Genomic DNA, 19238 nt, shown 5'->3' on the forward strand with positions numbered 1-19238 from the left:
TTTACATATTTTAAGGGCTAAAGTTAAAAGTTATTTTAGAACACTGTTGTCCAACAAGATATGGTCTAACTATTTATTATTATTATACTTTATTGAACAATAATATAATTACAAAATTCAATAAATATTTATCAGAGCATTAGTTACCAGGGCCTTCAGCTCGATACTAAATATTTATTTTAGACGACTCTTTACGTATGAAAGCATTCCAAGATTCCAATTGTTTTCTACAAATGCCCTATTTAAGAGCTGAAATACAATAGTTTAAAGGGTTTTTGGTCCATTTCACGCAGAAATGTTAGAAATTTCGTTGAACCGTAGTTTCATTCCAAAATAATATTGTCCTATTCAAATTTGAAACTACCTCTTGATTTTCTAATAAAATATGGTAAAAGAGCCGATTCGCCTCCGTTTAAAAATAACATAATATAAAATAATTAACACTTGTTTTATTTAAAAAAAACTTCGTTTTATTACCTATAAGACAATCTGGTTAGAAACTAAAATGGATGGGTATTCCAATGTCAATTATTTTTTTTACAAATTAAACTTTTCAAGACATCTCATTTATTTATGTCGGTTTAAAAAAATTGTTTGTGTTAATAAAAGTTATTAAAATTTTCATCAATTTTTGAATATTTCGTTTATTTACATTTCTACTACACTTGAAGATAATTTTCTATAAATACATACAAAACTATTGACAGACTCTAAAAAAAACGTTTGTTTACGATAACCAACAACAGTCGTTGTATTCTCTTTTCGAACAAAAATTTCAACATTTTTGGGACTTTGATTAAAATTGTGCTCAAAATGGAAAGGCTCTTGAGTGGACTTAAGTGATTTTTTTTTTTATTTTTACAAAAGTTAAAACAACTTATGTATCAACTACTTATGTATCAATTTAGACAAAAGGAAGATTAATAAATGTGTTAAATACTCAACTTCTCAAAATTTAATTTTACTATTTTTAAGATTGTATCTTCAAAGGCAACATTTTTTTAAAAATCCACTGTCTAAAAAAAACTATAAAAATAGACTTAAGCGATTTTACCTATTGAACACAGACATTTTAGATATCTACTACAAATTCCATTGCAACTACAGCATTATAAGCTGTGCATTGATTAGCGACTGAATAATGTCCGAGTGAATGACAAACTTAAGTACTGTAACCGCAGTATAAAAAACAATTTCCAAATTATTAGTAAACTATTTTATTCAGTTTAAAGTTATAATTTAATTTAGATTCAAATAGAGGAACTAAAAAATTCATTTTTCTCTACTTCTTTCTGTCGCAACTTCATATTAATTATTAAAGGCGCCAATTTTTGTTTGAGGTTAGCCGGTTATAATTTTAGTCGGCTCTCAAGTCGTGACAATGCTGCCATGTTTGGCAACAAGTACATACATACATATGTACGTATAAAAGTAAAATCAGACTGAGAATACAAACAAATTAATCGCATGAGATTTTTTCTTAATAATTACGATTCTAATCTACAAAATACTTTAAAAAGCCTATGGTATTATGAACCCTTCTCAAAGGCTATATTTTTTTGTCATATCTTTGGCAGGACAGTTTTTCTTGTAGTAGTAGTAGGAAATTTGTGTTTTGACAGATCTAGATCAAGAATAAATTGATTTACTTTGCCCATCAAAAACCTCATAAGAATTGACATCACGTTCAATCGACGTTTTTAATACCAACCTTCAGAAAAATGTACATATGTTCTTTTAAAATGACAGGCGATGAACGTTAGTCTTTAATAATCATGCTTAACGTGCGATGAGAAATCTATTTAAATTTATGTCATACTGAAGAAAAAGATAAGGATGTAATCTGTCCTCTACGGAACAGTCAGTGACCTAAGATCTTCTTAAGCGTACTTGGTCAAGAAAAAAAAAACAAATTTAAGACGTTTTTTTAAGATTATATTCTTTTTCTTCAATTTGTGCTTAATTCGTTAAGTTATCCTTCATTGCTTTTTCGATATGAATCAATTCCATTTATGTACGTTAAAAAAGATAGCTGTGTTGAAATCCAAAAGTTATTTTAAGATTTAAAGTTCAGAAACTTTTTTTGTAACTCAGCGTAGAAATTGGAAGACGATTAAATTTTTAAATAAATAAATAAAGTTGTATGTGACATCATTCACACTCAAAAATGTCCACAGTACTCTTGATCTCTTCTAGTTTTGTTTCTGTTTTCAATGGCCTTATCATTTTATTCTGTGCTAAGCATTTCACAAGAAAATTTCCAGTTTTATATAACGAAACGAGTGTGATCAATGATCATTTTGCATTGAATACTTTTTAAGACCACCGCACGACGTTCACTAAATTTTAACGCAAATCATAATGTTGTAAAAAATACAAAATTTTATTAACATTTCGAAATCTTCATAGCGTTCATAGATATTGAAATTTGGTAAATTAAAAAGAAGAAACAAGTAAAAAACTTAAGTGTAAAAAGTTAGCTTATCGAAAATTAGATCATTATGGCAATATATCTAAGTATGTAAAGATTAGTTTTAATATCAACGATTATATAACAAATTATTTTTATCTTACAATAGAGCTTATAGTCTACCAAAATGATTTCAAGTACTGCGTTGTTTAGTAAAAGTTAAAATATTTACATACACTTATAAAAATAAGCAACTCCAAAAGAGCTTGCGCAAATTTGTATGGGAGTTGGGCCTAAAATCAACCGAATTGAAATAGGAACCAAACGAAAAGTTTTTACTAGTACCTAACTTTATTTTACTGCGACAAGTTCAAGCACGATGTGGGTGTGTAAAACCTTCAAGTGTATCAAGTTACAGATATTTTCCAACAGATGTATATATTTGTATTTCGTATTTATTAATAAATATACAATTTCAAAATAAAATTAGGTACTATTTCATTAATATAGGAAGTATAACAATACGGTATAGATTCAAGTTAACAATAAGTATAGACAAATTTAGCATTATAAATTTAAATTAGGTATTTTTCTCTTCTATTCTTGAATTCATTCGTTTTTATATATGTACATGTAAGTAACGGTCATTCATGTTTTAAATGATTTTTAAAACTTAGTTTTTGAAGGAGGTACTTTACAAATGAATGAATTATTCGAAATTATTCAAAAGTGTTTTTATATCTTTATGGATTAGTTTAGTTGCTTTTAACTTAAAAGGATGAAACTTTGTTCATAGAAATAATTACGATGGTACATCTGTGAAAAATATCTTTCATTTGATATTTTAAAACCACCAATAATTGACTTTCATTTAATACTTATTTTAATTCATTTAGTTCTGTGCGCAAATTACTCTTTGTCTGGAAATTTTCACTTAATCGAATAAAACAAAGATTCTATTTAATGTTGAATTTGTTAGTGCGCTTAAAATAAAGTATTTATCTACTTCTTTATAATATAATCACTGGTAAATAGCATTACTGTTTATCAAATAAAGGCACTCAATTAGTTCTTTGATATAATTATTTAAACAAAAGAGGGACTCGAAGAAGACGATGTTGAGTTTGATGAACTTGATGAAGAACTTGGATCTGAAAGTATAGTTGCAGCATCAAGAATTACATTAGCACCACCAATTTCTGATATTGGAATCTGATTTGTTTCGTCACTAGCAAGCAGGTTTTCCTTAAAACCTTGATTTGTAGGAGGTGTGACTACAAGAAGATTCACCGATATCAATAAAGGATGCACCAGTTTTGTGTCCAATAGCATGAGCGTAACTTCTTCATTCTTTTCCAAAGATAAGGAAGTAATATCAGATTTCTGGGTAAAGGCACGTTGACGTTGTGAATTAATTGATGTTACAGATACTCTTTAATTGATAAATATAAATTAGTTTAAAAATTAGCAATATATTTCCTAAGGTTTTACCTTATCATAAACTGTCGTTTAGTTTGAAGACTTAACAAACGTTCATGTTCGTTTCTATGGTGCCGCCTTATACTTAGTACTCTAGAATCTACGATAAGAATAATATCTAAACCAAAATTAAATCCGGTCCACCTCCATTTCTGATAGCCGGGCTCGAGAAGTATACGACCACATCGCATACAATTATTGAAGAATATATCTTTATCTAGTTGGCGTGGGCTGTAACATAATTTTTAAAAAATTGAATTAATTTAAATAAATAAAATTATTACTATTAGTTAGAAGGTAAATAAAACTACATAAAATAGCGAGTAAAGCTGCGGATACTTTATGATATTTTTAGTTCGTTCCATTTTGATTTTATATTGTGCGAGCAATTAGGATAGGAGGATAGGATTAGAAAGGAAATACCGATGCACACAGTTTTGAATGTCTGCACATTATAATGAGTGGAATAATTGATCCTTGTAATGCATTCTACAATCGTGTAGTGAATACCTGTACTCAACCATTACGTCTGAAATTGAGTTCAAGGGTAAACTAATGAGGATTCCTAGAAGTAGGGATATTAAGGTTGAATTGTTTGAGCATCGTAATGCAATTCGCTATTGCACTAAACCATTTTTTTTTTTTAAATAGCGACAAAATAATGATACACGTGAGAACTTGCGACCGAGTTCAAGTGTAGCAAAAGTCTTAGAAAAAGAACGATCGGCTACCATTTTTATGGCCCTCTATTAAAACTAAAATTCTTTTAGAAATTCAAGTACGTTTTTTGAGCGCCAGTCCCAATTATAAAATTATACTCAAGATTCGAAAGAATAAAAACTTTATTAATTATAGCCGGATTAAAAGGAAAACCCTAAACACGTAGGAGCATTTTTAGATTTTTCAAATATGTGATCACTCCACAAGGGATGTTTTGTAACGCACTTACCTGGAACTGAAAGCTGTTCAGTCACCTCAATGCAAGTACAACCCTATTAGCTGTTCGATGTACTAACGGTTTTTAATTTTTCATTGGGCCATACTGTCAAGGTCAGACATTAATTAGCTTATATCATAAGCTGCCGTTAGTAGCCCACATTCGAAGAACAAGGATGTGAAACTAAAAACGAATAAAAAAAGCTGATGCTTCTTTTCGTCAGCTAGTGGATTTGCAGTTCCACGAAAATGATCATTTACAAAAATTCGAAAGAGAAAGCCAAGACGAAGCCGTATTAACTTAAATTGAACGGTAATAAAAGTAATTACTAATCTAACGAAGAAGAGATTCATAGAAACCAAATTTACGCATTTTTCATAAAGATCTTGATGCCAAACTGTATCAAAAGTCTTTAAAATCTCAAGTGCAATTATCTTACTCTCTACAAAGCGATGTTCCACTTTTCAGTGAGATAAGCTATGAGAACACCAGTGGACCTATAGTTACGAAAGTTTTACTGCTGGTCATTAAAAATGTTCTATTCTTCGAGATATTTCTTAAGCTGAAAATTGATCAGCGTGTCCATGACTTTAGAAAGGCTGGACAAATTAAATGTTCCATTCGGTCGGAAAGAGACCTATAGAGTAGGATAAATAGAAAAGCAGTAGTTTTAATGATTTATATAAACATTTGCATGAATGTTATGGTAAAACCAAACAATTTTTGTATGGATCTTTAGATATTTAGTTTGGTTAGATATTAAAGGATAATTACCATCAGTAAATATCAATAATTTCATTTCAGTAAGATCGCTGCTTAGAGGTTGCAATATATGATATTATTTGTTTTTAATAATTAGCTAGAACTTATATTAGAGATCCAGAAAAAAAACCGTTTTACGAGCCACATTTTCTTTGAGATGAAAAATATCCCTCGAAGTCTCAGGCTCTCATCGAAGTGTAATGGAGATAAAACTTTTATTCGGTGTTGTCGTATATGCAAAATTTGGGTGGAACTTGTATACAAGAGTATAGTAAAATAACTGCAGAGTGTTAAACAACTTTTACGGTATCAGTCAATAAAAATCCTAAAACACTTTACTGAAATTCGAAGAACTGCTCTAGAAAATGGGACATTTTACTTATAATAAATTTACGTTCGATGCAGAACAACCACTTTCGTTTTTAAGTGGAAGAAGAAGAAGAAGTAAAACCAATTTTCTTTTTGACTCTTAAAGTAAAATTTTCGATAGTCTATGTATAAATAGTAAACAATTACTTACCCATCTTCTGGCAGATGGTCAACTTTCAAAATGGAATTCCAATGATTCATAACATGTGAATTTAACCATTCCTTTGGGATAATATTATCAGCAAGTACAGTCTTTAAATCCATATGATGATTAGTCAGATACTCGGTACGCAAAGCTTGAAAAGTTTTTATAAAACGATTGCCTTCTGACGTTTCCAAGAATGAGTTTTTATCGTGTCGATTTGAAAAATAATTCTGTGGTGCATTTGCTTCCTCAGCAGAGCAATTTTCCGGATCGTAATTTGGAAATAATCTCATATACATCCACGTCCGAATCAGGGTATACAAAGAGAACTCAGTTTGCATAACATACAAGTCCGGGCTGGATATTAATGCAGTCATTAAGTCTATGTTTATGTCCTTAAGCAGTTTTGTATTTTTATTATAAATACACAATAAATTCGTTTCCAACCACTCAAATGCAGACTTTTTAACATTAATTGTTCCATATTGACAGGAAGCTTCATAATAGCTGATTGCAGTAGATGCATTTGTTGTTTCAATCATAACTTCACTACATTTTTCAATTATTCCGTCGAGTTGGAAAAGAGTTGCAGTTGCTAAAATAGATATAACAGCTTTTGGATCGATCTCAATTTCGTCTGAATACATGGATCCAAAAACAGCGTCCAGCGCTAAAGTTAAAAAAAAATCACTTAAAATGAATAAAAAAAACTTTTATGTGTTGGCTTACCCTCTAAGGTTATCTTAGAATCAAGATTTTTGATATGAACAAAATCCTGATATGATTCTTTCCAAGAGCCATTAAACATACTGAAAAAGTATGGACTCTGACATAAATATACTTTATGGAGATGCCAAATGTTTCCCTGTGCCATCACTGATATGTCAGAATTTTTCTGCTCTTTAAAGAGCGCTTGATAAATGTATTGTGTTGTTGTAAGTAATTTCTTTCTGTGAAACAATGACATTAAAATATTGTGCGATTATTAAAAATTTTAACTTGCTTTTTTGGCGTTTGAGATTCACTATTATTTGAGTCATTTAGCTCAGCGTCTGATCCGCTGACTAGTTTGCGTTTTCTTCTTCCTCCAAGTAAATTGGAAACGCTTCCCGAGTATTTTTCGAGAGGTGCTTTAAGAACTCCAACCATTTGACCCATAGCTAAAAAATAAATAACAAAATAAAGAGTAGTTAATAATAATATTAATATTTTGATGTATTGTCTTTATAAATGTATGTACATAGATCTGTTTAAAAGATTTGTCACAATAAGCTAAGCTAAAATTTTAAAAGTTTTTCGAGTTTTTAAAGAAAAAAAAACTACTAAGATTGACTTTAATGGTGCCGCTGCACTTTTGGACGTTGGTGGTGTTTATTTCAGACTCTTCCGCTTTGATGCAGCAACAAATTAAAATATAAATGAAAGGGAAAATAGGTGATAGGACCATGCGATCGTATTAAAAAAGTCTTATACATGTCGAAATCTCAATCAGACATACTGTTTTAGTGAGATTTTAACCGTATTCCATTATGAGATGAGATGCTCGACAAAGATTGACCGAGCGACCATAAACGCAATCTGGCATTTGCATTTTGTTTTATGGGCACATCTTTCGACTCAATGTCGTTTCGATAGGAAGTTACTGTAATCGTACCTATTTGTCGAATTTGAAATGTTTACATTTCTCGACGTTTTAAATTCCTAGAAGTTCGCGAAGCTTTTTTCGGCGTCCTTATTTCAAGAAACAGTAGAAATATCGACTTCAAATAAATATTTTTGTAAACAGATAATAATGTTAAAAGATGCAGAAAGGACTATAAAACAAATTGAGTGGGTATTTTGCCATAGTAGTTTAAAAAAAAATGAAAATTTTGGTAAACCCAAAATATTATTATTGTTATTATAAATTCTTTATCACCTTCAAATCGTGATGGTGATTTGAAACACAAAAAGTAATAATGTAGAGCATACCTGTTATTTTAGAAACTATTACGGTACATTTGAGCATGTTTACAAAATTTGTACAATTTATACCACCCACGAGCACGTTTTAATATTTCGTGAAGACTATTGATAAGCAAAAAACTTTTTTGGAAATACAATCGCCGAATTTCTTTCAAAATTGGGAAAACAGCTATAAAGTGATAAACATCTTCTAGTTCTCTTCTGTTATACAGGTTACAAATTTGCTGCAAATGAACTCTTTGGGGGATGAAATTAAGGTTGAGAATTTCCACCCTTGCTTTACAAATTGTACTTATTAAATCGACTGAGTTTTTAACATTAAAATAGTTTTTTTCCGTAGGTATTCGGTGATTGAGTTTACTATAAATATTTCTAGAAGAAGACGATGATGCTCTGCTCAAGTGTTGATCAAATCATCTATTCTTGAGATGATAGTCGCAAACAAGTCATACCACTCATGCAGATTTCGTTCAGTTATTGAAAACGCGACGTCATGAGATAGGGTCAGCTGGTTCTATTCCCTGAAAGGTGATGCATTTGTTTGCAATAGTCTAACCAATATCAATTTATGAAGACCGGTATCACTTCTTCTCATCACTCTCGTATAATAGTCGGAAGTAGCCTTAAGGTTTCTTATATAGATTGGTGGTAATCTTGTTTCGACATGAATCGCGTAGGTCGGCGTGGAGTTCGGCAAACGAAAGATGCGTTTAAGAAAATGTCTTTGGACTAACTCAAACTCTTCGAAGGGAGTAACCCCAAATGCTTGTATCCCATAGCACATACAGGTGTTGATTGACCTTGAATTTTGACGCATGGTCAATATCGGGATTTGCCAAAAAAGTCGGCTACATTGAATTCAATGCTAACTTAGCTTTACTGCTTTCTTTCTTGTCGTGCTTGGAAAAGTTTAAGTTATATGTAAACAGAACTCCTAGATACTTGAATTCACGTACACATTCAATCCAATCGCTATCAAGCCTCCAGGCGTCTTCAGGAGCTCTTCTAAATTGTCGGTTTCAAAATATCATTGTTTTAGTTTTTTGAACGGTAATTTTCAGATCCCATGTTTGACAGTACGACGGTAATTTATTAATTTGATGTTGCAGTGAAAAAGGATTGTCGGCTAGGAATACCAAATCGTCAGCATAGAGCAAAACTTTGATGATAGTTCCCGCAAAGATAACGCTACCCTGTAGAATATAAGGAATATCATAAACAAACAGAGCGAATATCAGAAGGCTCAAAATGCATCCTTGTGAAACGCCTGCCGTTGTTTCGAACCACTCTGACAGTTTAGATCCATCCCATACAGCTGCGTTTGAAGATTTCAGAAATTGAAAATAAAGCATCAAAAATGTTCGTGATGATCCCATATTTGAAAGCTTATAGAGCAAAGCCTGTCTGTTTACTGTGTCGAATGCCGCTTTGAAATTAACGAAACAGACAAAGTTTTTTATTTTTTTCAATCTGATTTCTAGCTAAGCTAGTCAATGCAAAAATGTTAACCCAGAGCGGAAGCTAGCTTGAAATATGTTGAGAAGATTTGTTCTCTCAGTCCAGCTAGATAATCTTTCATAAAAAATTCTAGCAAATATCTTTCTAAGCGTGGAGAATGGATATTCCCCTGTAGTTCTCAGGATGATTAGGATCTCCTTTCTTAAGTATTGTTAAAATGAGGGCTTTAGTAAAATTTGAAGGAACACACACAAGCATTCTCATAGAGGCGGTTGATGAGTATTGAGGTTGATCCAGAATGTAGGTCCTTAAGCTATTGTTTGAATTTTTGAAAAACTCTACTGGTATTCCATCGCTTCCAGGTGCTTTGGTGTTTTTAATTTTCGTGAGAGTTATTTCCAATTTACCTAATGATATTGTGTGTTGTTGTTTTTCATTTTCGTGAGAGTTATTTCCAATTCACTTAATGACATTGAGCAGTCCAAGTCGGAAACACACGTGTTCTGTAACGCAGTATGAAAGTATGAAAGATTCTCTTCAGCCGACAACAGAGTTTTAAAATGAGCTCCTAGAGTCTGAGCTTCGAGAGTTACATTCATACTTTTCCGCCACCCGCTAACTTCACGAACGTTTTGAAAATAAGTTGATTTTGTAAGAAGTGCACAGATGAAACCCAAAATATCTCAACAACTAGCAACTTGATTTAAATTTTATATATACTGATATAATTTTGAAATAAAAAAACTGACAAAAATAATTGTCACCTCAAATATTTGACGAACAAAAAATGATTTAATCTTCAAAATAACGTTTTTTGATATTTTGCATTTTTTTTTCCAAAAGTAAAAACCTAAAAAAATTAATAAAAATTGTTTTAGACTCTTTTCAAAGAGTTAAGATTTTGGCTTCAAACTAATTTCATCTTATAGAAAATATTGTTTTCGAAATTTAGTAATTTTTTTTTATAAAAATCCGTAAATTTTTCATACAAATTAAAATCTACAAAAATAGTACGCAAAATTGGTAAACATTGATGTTCGATATTATGTGAATCAATGAAGGTATTCATTTTCATTCTGTTTTACATTTTTTTAAAAAAAATTCAATATGTATTTTTGTATAAAAGAAATACTACTAAAATTAGTAAAAATTTGTTTTCGATTAAATATCTTGTTAGCAAAAATAGATTTTAAAATCAACCTTTTTCATCATATGGAAAATATTGTTGGTAACTTTAATTATTCTAATTTAATTTCTTAGAAAAACTCAACTAAGAACTTTTTTTTAACAAAACTCGAAAACCTAAAAAAAAAATTTTAAAATGATAAGAAATGGTTTTCTAATCAAGTATTAGGAGAACAAATAAAGGAAATGACTTTAAATTATTTCTCTCACGCAATATATTGTTATGAACATTGTGTTAAATTTTAGCAGACAGATGGACAGACAGGATGGGAAGTTATCAGTGCGCATCGCCAACAGCCTATTTTTTTTTTAATTGTCATTCTCTGCATATTAAAGTTAATATAATTGTTTATTAATTGTAATTTATTTGAAAAGCAATAATGAAATTCATTTACTTACTATCAAATTAATATATTTTGACAAGTACGTACAAATAACATCAATTAAAAATTTTGTATGTAAAAACGCGAATATCTCAATTGAACATCACATATGTTGACTGTGGATGTAAATAATTTAAGTCAAACAAAATTAGCTGATGTAAGACATATTATTAATTTGCGCACGTTTTAAAATAATTATAAAAGAAGGCACGGTTGGATCATTTGGAATGGAACAGTGGCTGTTTTTGTGTGCTTTTGCTTAAACACTGAAACAAGTTGACTCATCAAAATGATGATATACCAATCCGTATATTTATTTGTTGACTATTCAAATGGTAAACTCCGTTGTATTCCTCAAATATGTTGTAACTACAACCTTAATAAACACCCTAACCATTAAACTATCTCATTAATACAATTTAATTTGACAATTTATTACTATTTTCTGGAGTTTATTATATTCGGGAAAAAAACAATATTTTATGAAAAATAGGCAAACAAACGGAAATACTATAAATCGAAATAAATACATTTAATTTTGATCTCTCAATCATGAATAAATTCAATGACAATGTATTGTTAAATAGTTTTAACAATGTATACATAATTTATGTGCTAACTTAGCTTCACTGCTTTTTTTCTTGGCGTGCTTGGAAAAGTTTAAGTTATATGTAAACAGAACTCCTAGATATTTGAATTCACGTTTACATTCAATCCGTTCGCTACCAAGCCTCCAGGCTTCTTCAGGGGCTCTTCTACATTGTCGGTTTTCAAATATCGTTGCTTATGTTTTTTGAACGTTAATTTTTAGATCCCATGTTTGACAGTACGACTGTTATTTATTAATTTGAAGTTGCAGTGAAAAAGGATTGTCGGCTAGTAATACCAAATCGTTACCAACAGAACGAATATCAGAAGGCTCAAAATGCATCCTTGTGAAACGCCTGCCGTTGTTTCGAACCACTCTTACAGTTTAGATCCATCCCATACAGCCGCGTTTGAAGATTTCAGAAATTGAAAATAAATCATCAAAAATGTTCGGGATGCTCCCATATTTGAAAGCTTATAAAGCAAAGCCTGTCTGTTTACTGTGTGGAATGCAGCTTTGAAATCAACAAAACAGACAAAGTTTTTTTATTTTTTTCAATCTGATTTCTAGCTAAGCTAGTCAATGCAAAAATGTGAACCCAGAGCGGAAGCCAGCTTGAAATATGTTGAGAAGATTAGTTCTTTCAGTCCAGCTAGATAATCTTTCTAAAGAATTCTAGCAAATATCTTTCTAAGCGAGTTGAGAATGGATATTTCCCTATAGTTATCAGGATGATTAGGATCTCCTTTCTTAAATATTATGAAAATGAGGGTTTTAGTGAAATTTGAAGGAACACAAGTATTCTCATAGAGGCGATTGAAGAAATCCAGAATGTAGGTCCTTAAGCTATTGTGTGAATTTTTTATCGCTTCCAGGTGCTTTGGTGTTTTTCATTTTCGTGAGAGTTATTTCCAATTCACTTAATGATAGCAGTTCAGTTCGGAAACACACGTGTTCCGACAACAGAGTTTTAAAAAGAGCTCCTAGAGTCTGAACTCATACTTTTCCGCCTCACGCTCACGAACGTTTTGCCAAAATTCATTTGAATTTTTACTAAGCTGTAGCTGATGTGCAAGGTTTATGTTGTAGCTTATTTTCTTAGTAGCGCAAAGCTGTTTTAAATCTTTGTTGGCCCTTATGTACGTATTCTTATAATACTCAGAATTCGTTGCTTTTAAGAGCTTAAAATATTTAAATGAGAGTTTGCGTAATTTATTGTAATCGCTATCATACCGTTTGTTTTTAGGAGTAAAATGAACAAAAGTGTGGTTCCCTGCTGATAAGCATATACTACTCTTATTATATTGTTTTCAATTTGTTCTTTTGTGGCTGTTGATTAAAGTTGTGATTTAGAAGAGCTTTGTACCTGTCAGCTTTGTCTTGCATCCACACTTTGTTGTTCTCGTTCTTCGAATTCTGTTTCAACAACAATTGGCAAGTGAGCCGAGAAATTGCCCAGTAGCACCTTAAAATCTCTTATTACATTGCCCCATTCTCCATACGTTGCAAATAGGTAAATAACTGATTTTCCTTGACCGCTGATAAAATGTAAATTCACCATATTCATCACCTTTTGTCAACCCATTCAGCACAAAAAGGCCGAAGTTTTCGAAAAATTCAGATAGTAGTTTGATGTTCCTATTAAGCGTTTCATCTTTGGAATTTCTGGTACTTTCGAAAATAAGTTTATTTTGTAAGAAGTGCACAGATGAAACCCAAAATATCTCAAGAACTAGCAACTTGATTTAAATTTTATATATACTGATATAATTTTGAAATAAAAAAACTGACAAAAATAATTGTCACCTCAAATATTTGACGAACAAAAAATGATTTAATCTTCAAAATAACGTTTTGTGATATTTTGCATTTTTTTTTTCCAAAAGTAAAAACCTAAAAAAATTAATAAAAATTGTTTTAGACTCTTTTCAAAGAGTTAAGATTTTGGTTTCAAACTAATTTCATCTTATAGAAAATATTGTTTTCGACATTTAGTAATTTTTTTTTATAAAAATCCGTAAATTTTTCATACAAATTAAAATCTACAAAAATAGTACGCAAAATTGGTAATCATTGATGTTCGATATTATGTGAATAAATGAAGGTATTCATTTTCATTCTGTTTTACATTTTCTTAAAAAAATTCAATCTGTATTTTTGTATATAAGAAATGATTCTAAAATTAGTAAAAATTGTTTTTCGATTAAAAATCTCGTTAACAAAAATAGATTTTAAAATCAAACTTTTTTATCATATGGAAAATATTGTTGGTAACTTTAATTAATCTAATTTAATTTCTTAACTCAACTAAGAACTTTTTTTTAACAAAACTCGAAAACCTAAAAAAAAAATTTTAAAAATGATAAGAAATGGTTTTCTAATCAAGTATTAGGAGAACAAATAAAGGAAATGACTTTAAATTATTTCTCTCACGCAATATATTGTTATGAACATTGTGTTAAATTTTAGCAGACAGATGGACAGACAGGATGGGAAGTTATCAGTGCGCATCGCCAACAGCCTATTTTTTTTTTAATTGTCATTCTCTGCATATTAAAGTTAATATAATTGTTTATTAATTGTAATTTATTTGAAAAGCAATAATGAAATTCATTTACTTACTATCAAATTAATATATTTTGACAAGTACGTACAAATAACATCAATTAAAAATTTTGTATGTAAAAACGCGAATATCTCAATTGAACATCACATATGTTGACTGTGGATGTAAATAATTTAAGTCAAACAAAATTAGCTGATGTAAGACATATTATTAATTTGCGCACGTTTTAAAATAATTATAAAAGAAGGCACGGTTGGATCATTTGGAATGGAACAGTGGCTGTTTTTGTGTGCTTTTGCTTAAACACTGAAACAAGTTGACTCATCAAAATGATGATATACCAATCCGTATATTTATTTGTTGACTATTCAAATGGTAAACTCCGTTGTATTCCTCAAATATGTTGTAACTACAACCTTAATAAACACCCTAACCATTAAACTATCTCATTAATACAATTTAATTTGACAATTTATTACTATTTTCTGGAGTTTATTATATTCGGGAAAAAAACAATATTTTATGAAAAATAGGCAAACAAACGGAAATACTATAAATCGAAATAAATACATTTAATTTTGATCTCTCAATCATGAATAAATTCAATGACAATGTATTGTTAAATAGTTTTAACAATGTATACATAATTTATGTGCTTCAACGAAATCAAAACAATCCGTATATTTATTTTGTTTGGACTACATGCATATGCATTTTTTGTATTTAATGTTTAATTAATATTCATAAGGTTCTCACCTCACTTCAAATCCATGATAAAGAACAGGAAAAAAATATATGATAGGTATAAAACATTTTGTATCGAAGATACAAAGTAGGTCAAAAAGCGAAAACTTGTTTGTCCATTTAAGGGCACATTGCCTGCATTATTAAAATCATCGTGATTGAAATACCAATAATAATACAACAAGATTTTGTTTACAGCAGCTCTGATGTATGCAGGCACGGGTACAATTTAAACAATTGCAACAACTTTTTGGTCGGAATTTGATATACTATCAAACTCATATTCACAGCGTGGGTGTCTGTTAATTTATAACTATTTAAAAAGCAAAAAAACGTCCAAACTAAATTTGATTGTAATCTCACAACGTCATAACAAACATTAAAAATTAATACAAAAAATTAACGACACAATTCTTACATTTGTAATTTACTTAGTCAATTGCTTGCCATTTTTTGTGAGAAGAAATGGGATTTAACACATTTTCAACAGTTGAAAGTAGTTTAAAATTTTTAAGACAACTATTGGAAGGTGACTTCATCAAAAAATTATGTTAATAGTCAATGGACCTATGTAATCATACATATCTATTTTTAACTCTACAATTTCAGCTTTTAAGATAACTGTAATACTTTGGCGAGCAAATAGGTATGAAGATTAATAATTTTTGTACTTACCAAAATTTTACACAGTAAATATTTATATAAATATGCATATTGTTTAATTTGAAAGAGTACAAGTGCCACAAGTTTAATTTTGCAATTAGATACCCTGATTCCCATTATTTACGAATATACATTTTTTTAACAATACCAACCCTTTTATTAATAAAAAATTAATAAAGGTAGTTTCGGTTAGTCTTGTTTGGAATATATTAATGAAATTAACTATTACCTTAGACAGATGTGTTAATCTATCTGGGATAAATAACTACGGTAGACATACCCAAAGAACTGAACTAGCCAATCAATACAATCATAACAAGAATAGCAAGGCCGAAGGGAAGGTTAACATTTTGTAAACAAAAAAAGAAGACATCTTGCAGTAAAGAATGACGACATCGTGAAGATTGGAATGTTTTTATTTCTGTGCAATGTTTAAATACGAATTGATTTGTTGAAAAGATTAAAAATAAAACTTACTGTTGTCTGAATTGTACACAAATAGAACTCAGAAGGTAAACAACTTTCAACATTGAACGAACCACTCAAAATCTTTTTAATTGTTTCTTATTACATGAAAAGTATTGAAATAATTGAAGGCATTTATTCCATAAATAAGCAAACCATACACTAATAAGAAAGTGATTAATTAAAAAGCTATTTTATATTAATAGAAATAAATAAATTTTGCAATTTTCTGGAATGGAATTGGGTGTTTTGTACTTGATAAACTATTTTTTCCAAGAGAAGAGATGAATGAAAAAGAAGACTAGAATCAAAAACACTCTAGTAAAGATATAAATCCTTCGTACGTATCACCCTCCAAAACCCATTTGTTTACATTGTTGTATTTGTAATGTGAACGAATTCAACGAGAAAAAATTGACGTGTTTTCACGCATACATAGACACACTTACTGAGTTTTTTGGGGAAATTTAATAAATTGGAGGAGAAATTACACGCACACTATGAAAAAGTTTATGAGGCTGATTTCCGGTTTAGCTTGTAGGCAAACCAAGATGTCTACCGGGGATTTATATCTTTATATAGAGTGTTTTTGACTAGAATCACACCTACCCCTACTGCTACTAAACTAGATGGATTGTGAAAGCATACGATGTTTATATGAGAGGCAATAGGTTTGAGTTATATTCAGGTTGGATTGTTGAATGTGGCATTTCAACTTCCAGTTGAACTTAAATTTATATGTCAATCGAAATCTTAAAATTGATGTATCTGAGGAAATCTATGAGCGATCAGAGCTAAACGCTGAGCAAATTATATACATATACATTCCTCTGATATAATTATGAAGGACACGTTAGTGGAGAACTGTCATTTGAAGTTTTATGTCAAACAGCCAATTAAATGCATGAACCTTACAATTTCTGTGAAACTTTAATGAAATTCTTAAAAAAAAGTGCCACAAAACGTAAAAACGTAAATGCAACATAACAAAATTGAAAAATAGAGTAAAAATGTAAAGCTTTGTCACACTTGCAAAATTGTGTCAACTGCGAACTGTGGATGTTTGCATATTTTGGCTTTTCTTTCACATGAGGTTTATTTCTATTCACAGACAGCAACGAATCGTCAATTTATAATTACCCTTTTCAACAAATAAAACAAGAGTGGTATAATTATGAGGTTAAGTTGAGCGCGAACAATTTATTCGTTGCAGTGTGGATGGTATGTGGAACACGAATAGAGGTTGACAGTTCGTACTAAACAAACTGCAATTCGTTACTACCAAATTGTTTTTACAAAATTGTCTTGTTTCAGAAGGCAAAATACAAATTGTATTATTCTAAAATGAATGTCAATTGGTTTCTTATCATTTAAATGTGTTTTTGATTGAAATTGACTTTTTGAAATATGTAAAAATACGTTTGTTAGTCCATTTTTTCATTCGTTGTTCGCTCTCATGTGCAAGCCAATAGATGCAGACGAAAATGTTATAATAAAGATGAACATATTTGTCTGCACTATAAGCATGACTTTTACATTTATAGAATTTCCTTTAAAAAAATGACAATTTTCTGCATTTAAGACTTTTTTCTTCATCTTACAAACATTAATTTTACTTGTAGAATCCTTTCATTGCAGAAATCAAATGCAAACACATGTAAATCAACCTTTTATCTCCCTGCCTTTTATTCTTCTTTGTATATTTACAACTGTTTAGATGCATGTCATGCGCGTGTGTAAATACATTAGTAGAAAAGCAACATATGGAGTAAAGCATCTTGCACATGACCTACAAACAGCGAACTGTGGATGTTCGCACATTTTGACTTTTCTTTCACATGAGCTTTGTTTCTATTTCCAGACAGCGACGAATTGTCAATTTATAACTACCCCATTCAACAAACAAAACAAGGGAGGTATAATTTTGGGGTTAAGTTGAGCGCGAACAATTTATTCGTTGCAGTGTGGATGGTATGTGGAACGCGAATAGAGTTTGACAGTTCGTAGCAACCAAACTGCAGTTCGTTACTGCCAAATTGTTTTTACAAAATTGTCTTGTTTTAGAGAACAAAATGCAAATTTTATTATCCTAACATGAGTATCAATTGGTTTCTAATAATTTAAATGTGTTTTTGTTTGAAATTGGCTTTTTGAAATGTGTAAAATCACGTTTGTTCGTCCATTCGTTCATTAGTTGTTCGCTCTCATGTGCAAGGCTCTGAAGGATGTACGTTTAAAACAAAATCAAAATCTTTTGAGAGATATGGCAAAAGCAATTTTAGTTTAAGTCATAAACTCTCTATAAACAAATACAATAAATATAAATATAAATGCCGTTGTAATTTTTTTAATACAATTAGTCCCAAACTTCAAAGTTTATAAAAGATTGAATCCCATCAGCCTTTGGTATTATGGACTTTATGGGACGAATCGCAATATGCTTTTTTTTTAAATCTTAACCAAATTCAACTTCAAATAGTGAAAAAATCTTTTGTCTTTTACTAAACTATTGCAAATTTCTACCTCTCATATCCATAACATAAAAGTCAAACGTTAATATGACCCTAGCTTCCAAACCAGCAATACATGTTATAAAAGTTGAAATTGAATAATAGTTGTCTCTCAGAACTAATGTAATTGGTTAACACACCTTTCTTATGACAGATATTGACATAATATCTTTGTATATGAAATCTATAGTGTTATCATCATAGAGGAAATATATTATAATAATTATAATATATTTCCTCTATGGTTATCATTACGCTGTTTTCTTAAACGTTAGTCATAGCCTCAAGATGGCATTAGAATGTTTGAATACAAAAGTTAAGTTAAGCTAATATAGACAAATTATATTATAATTTTAAAATACTAAACACAACCTTCGTAAGCTTTTTCAGAGATAGATGTCACTACCATATGTGTGTATTTTCTACTTTTTGCATTAACTTTTTGAATGTACACATTTAAGCTTCTTAATGACAGCTATATGGAATATATTTCCCTATTGTTTTTTCTTTTTTAAAGTACTAATTTATGCAACGTTACATAGAGTGTATGTAGCGTCAATAGGCTATATAAAACCTTATGCACTGTAAAACTATTCATCAGTTTAGAG

The 19238-nt window shown here is 30.2% G+C and overlaps 1 protein-coding gene across 1 annotated transcript; it reads right to left on the reverse strand.

Annotated features, from left to right (window-relative positions):
- Positions 1–3496: 3496 nt before the first annotated feature.
- LOC129950633 (protein germ cell-less) lies at positions 3497–16423 on the reverse strand. Its single transcript, XM_056062561.1, has 6 exons — positions 16133–16423; positions 7106–7262; positions 6832–7052; positions 6109–6772; positions 3902–4120; positions 3497–3842 (listed from the first exon to the last, which is right to left on the reverse strand). The coding sequence occupies exons 2-6, from the start codon at positions 7258–7260 to the stop codon at positions 3497–3499; spliced, it is 1605 nt and encodes a 534-aa protein (XP_055918536.1). The 5' UTR covers positions 7261–7262; positions 16133–16423.
- Positions 16424–19238: the final 2815 nt, after the last annotated feature.

Source organism: Eupeodes corollae, chromosome 3, assembly GCF_945859685.1.
Source record: "Eupeodes corollae chromosome 3, idEupCoro1.1, whole genome shotgun sequence".
Taxonomy (NCBI): domain Eukaryota; kingdom Metazoa; phylum Arthropoda; class Insecta; order Diptera; family Syrphidae; genus Eupeodes; species Eupeodes corollae.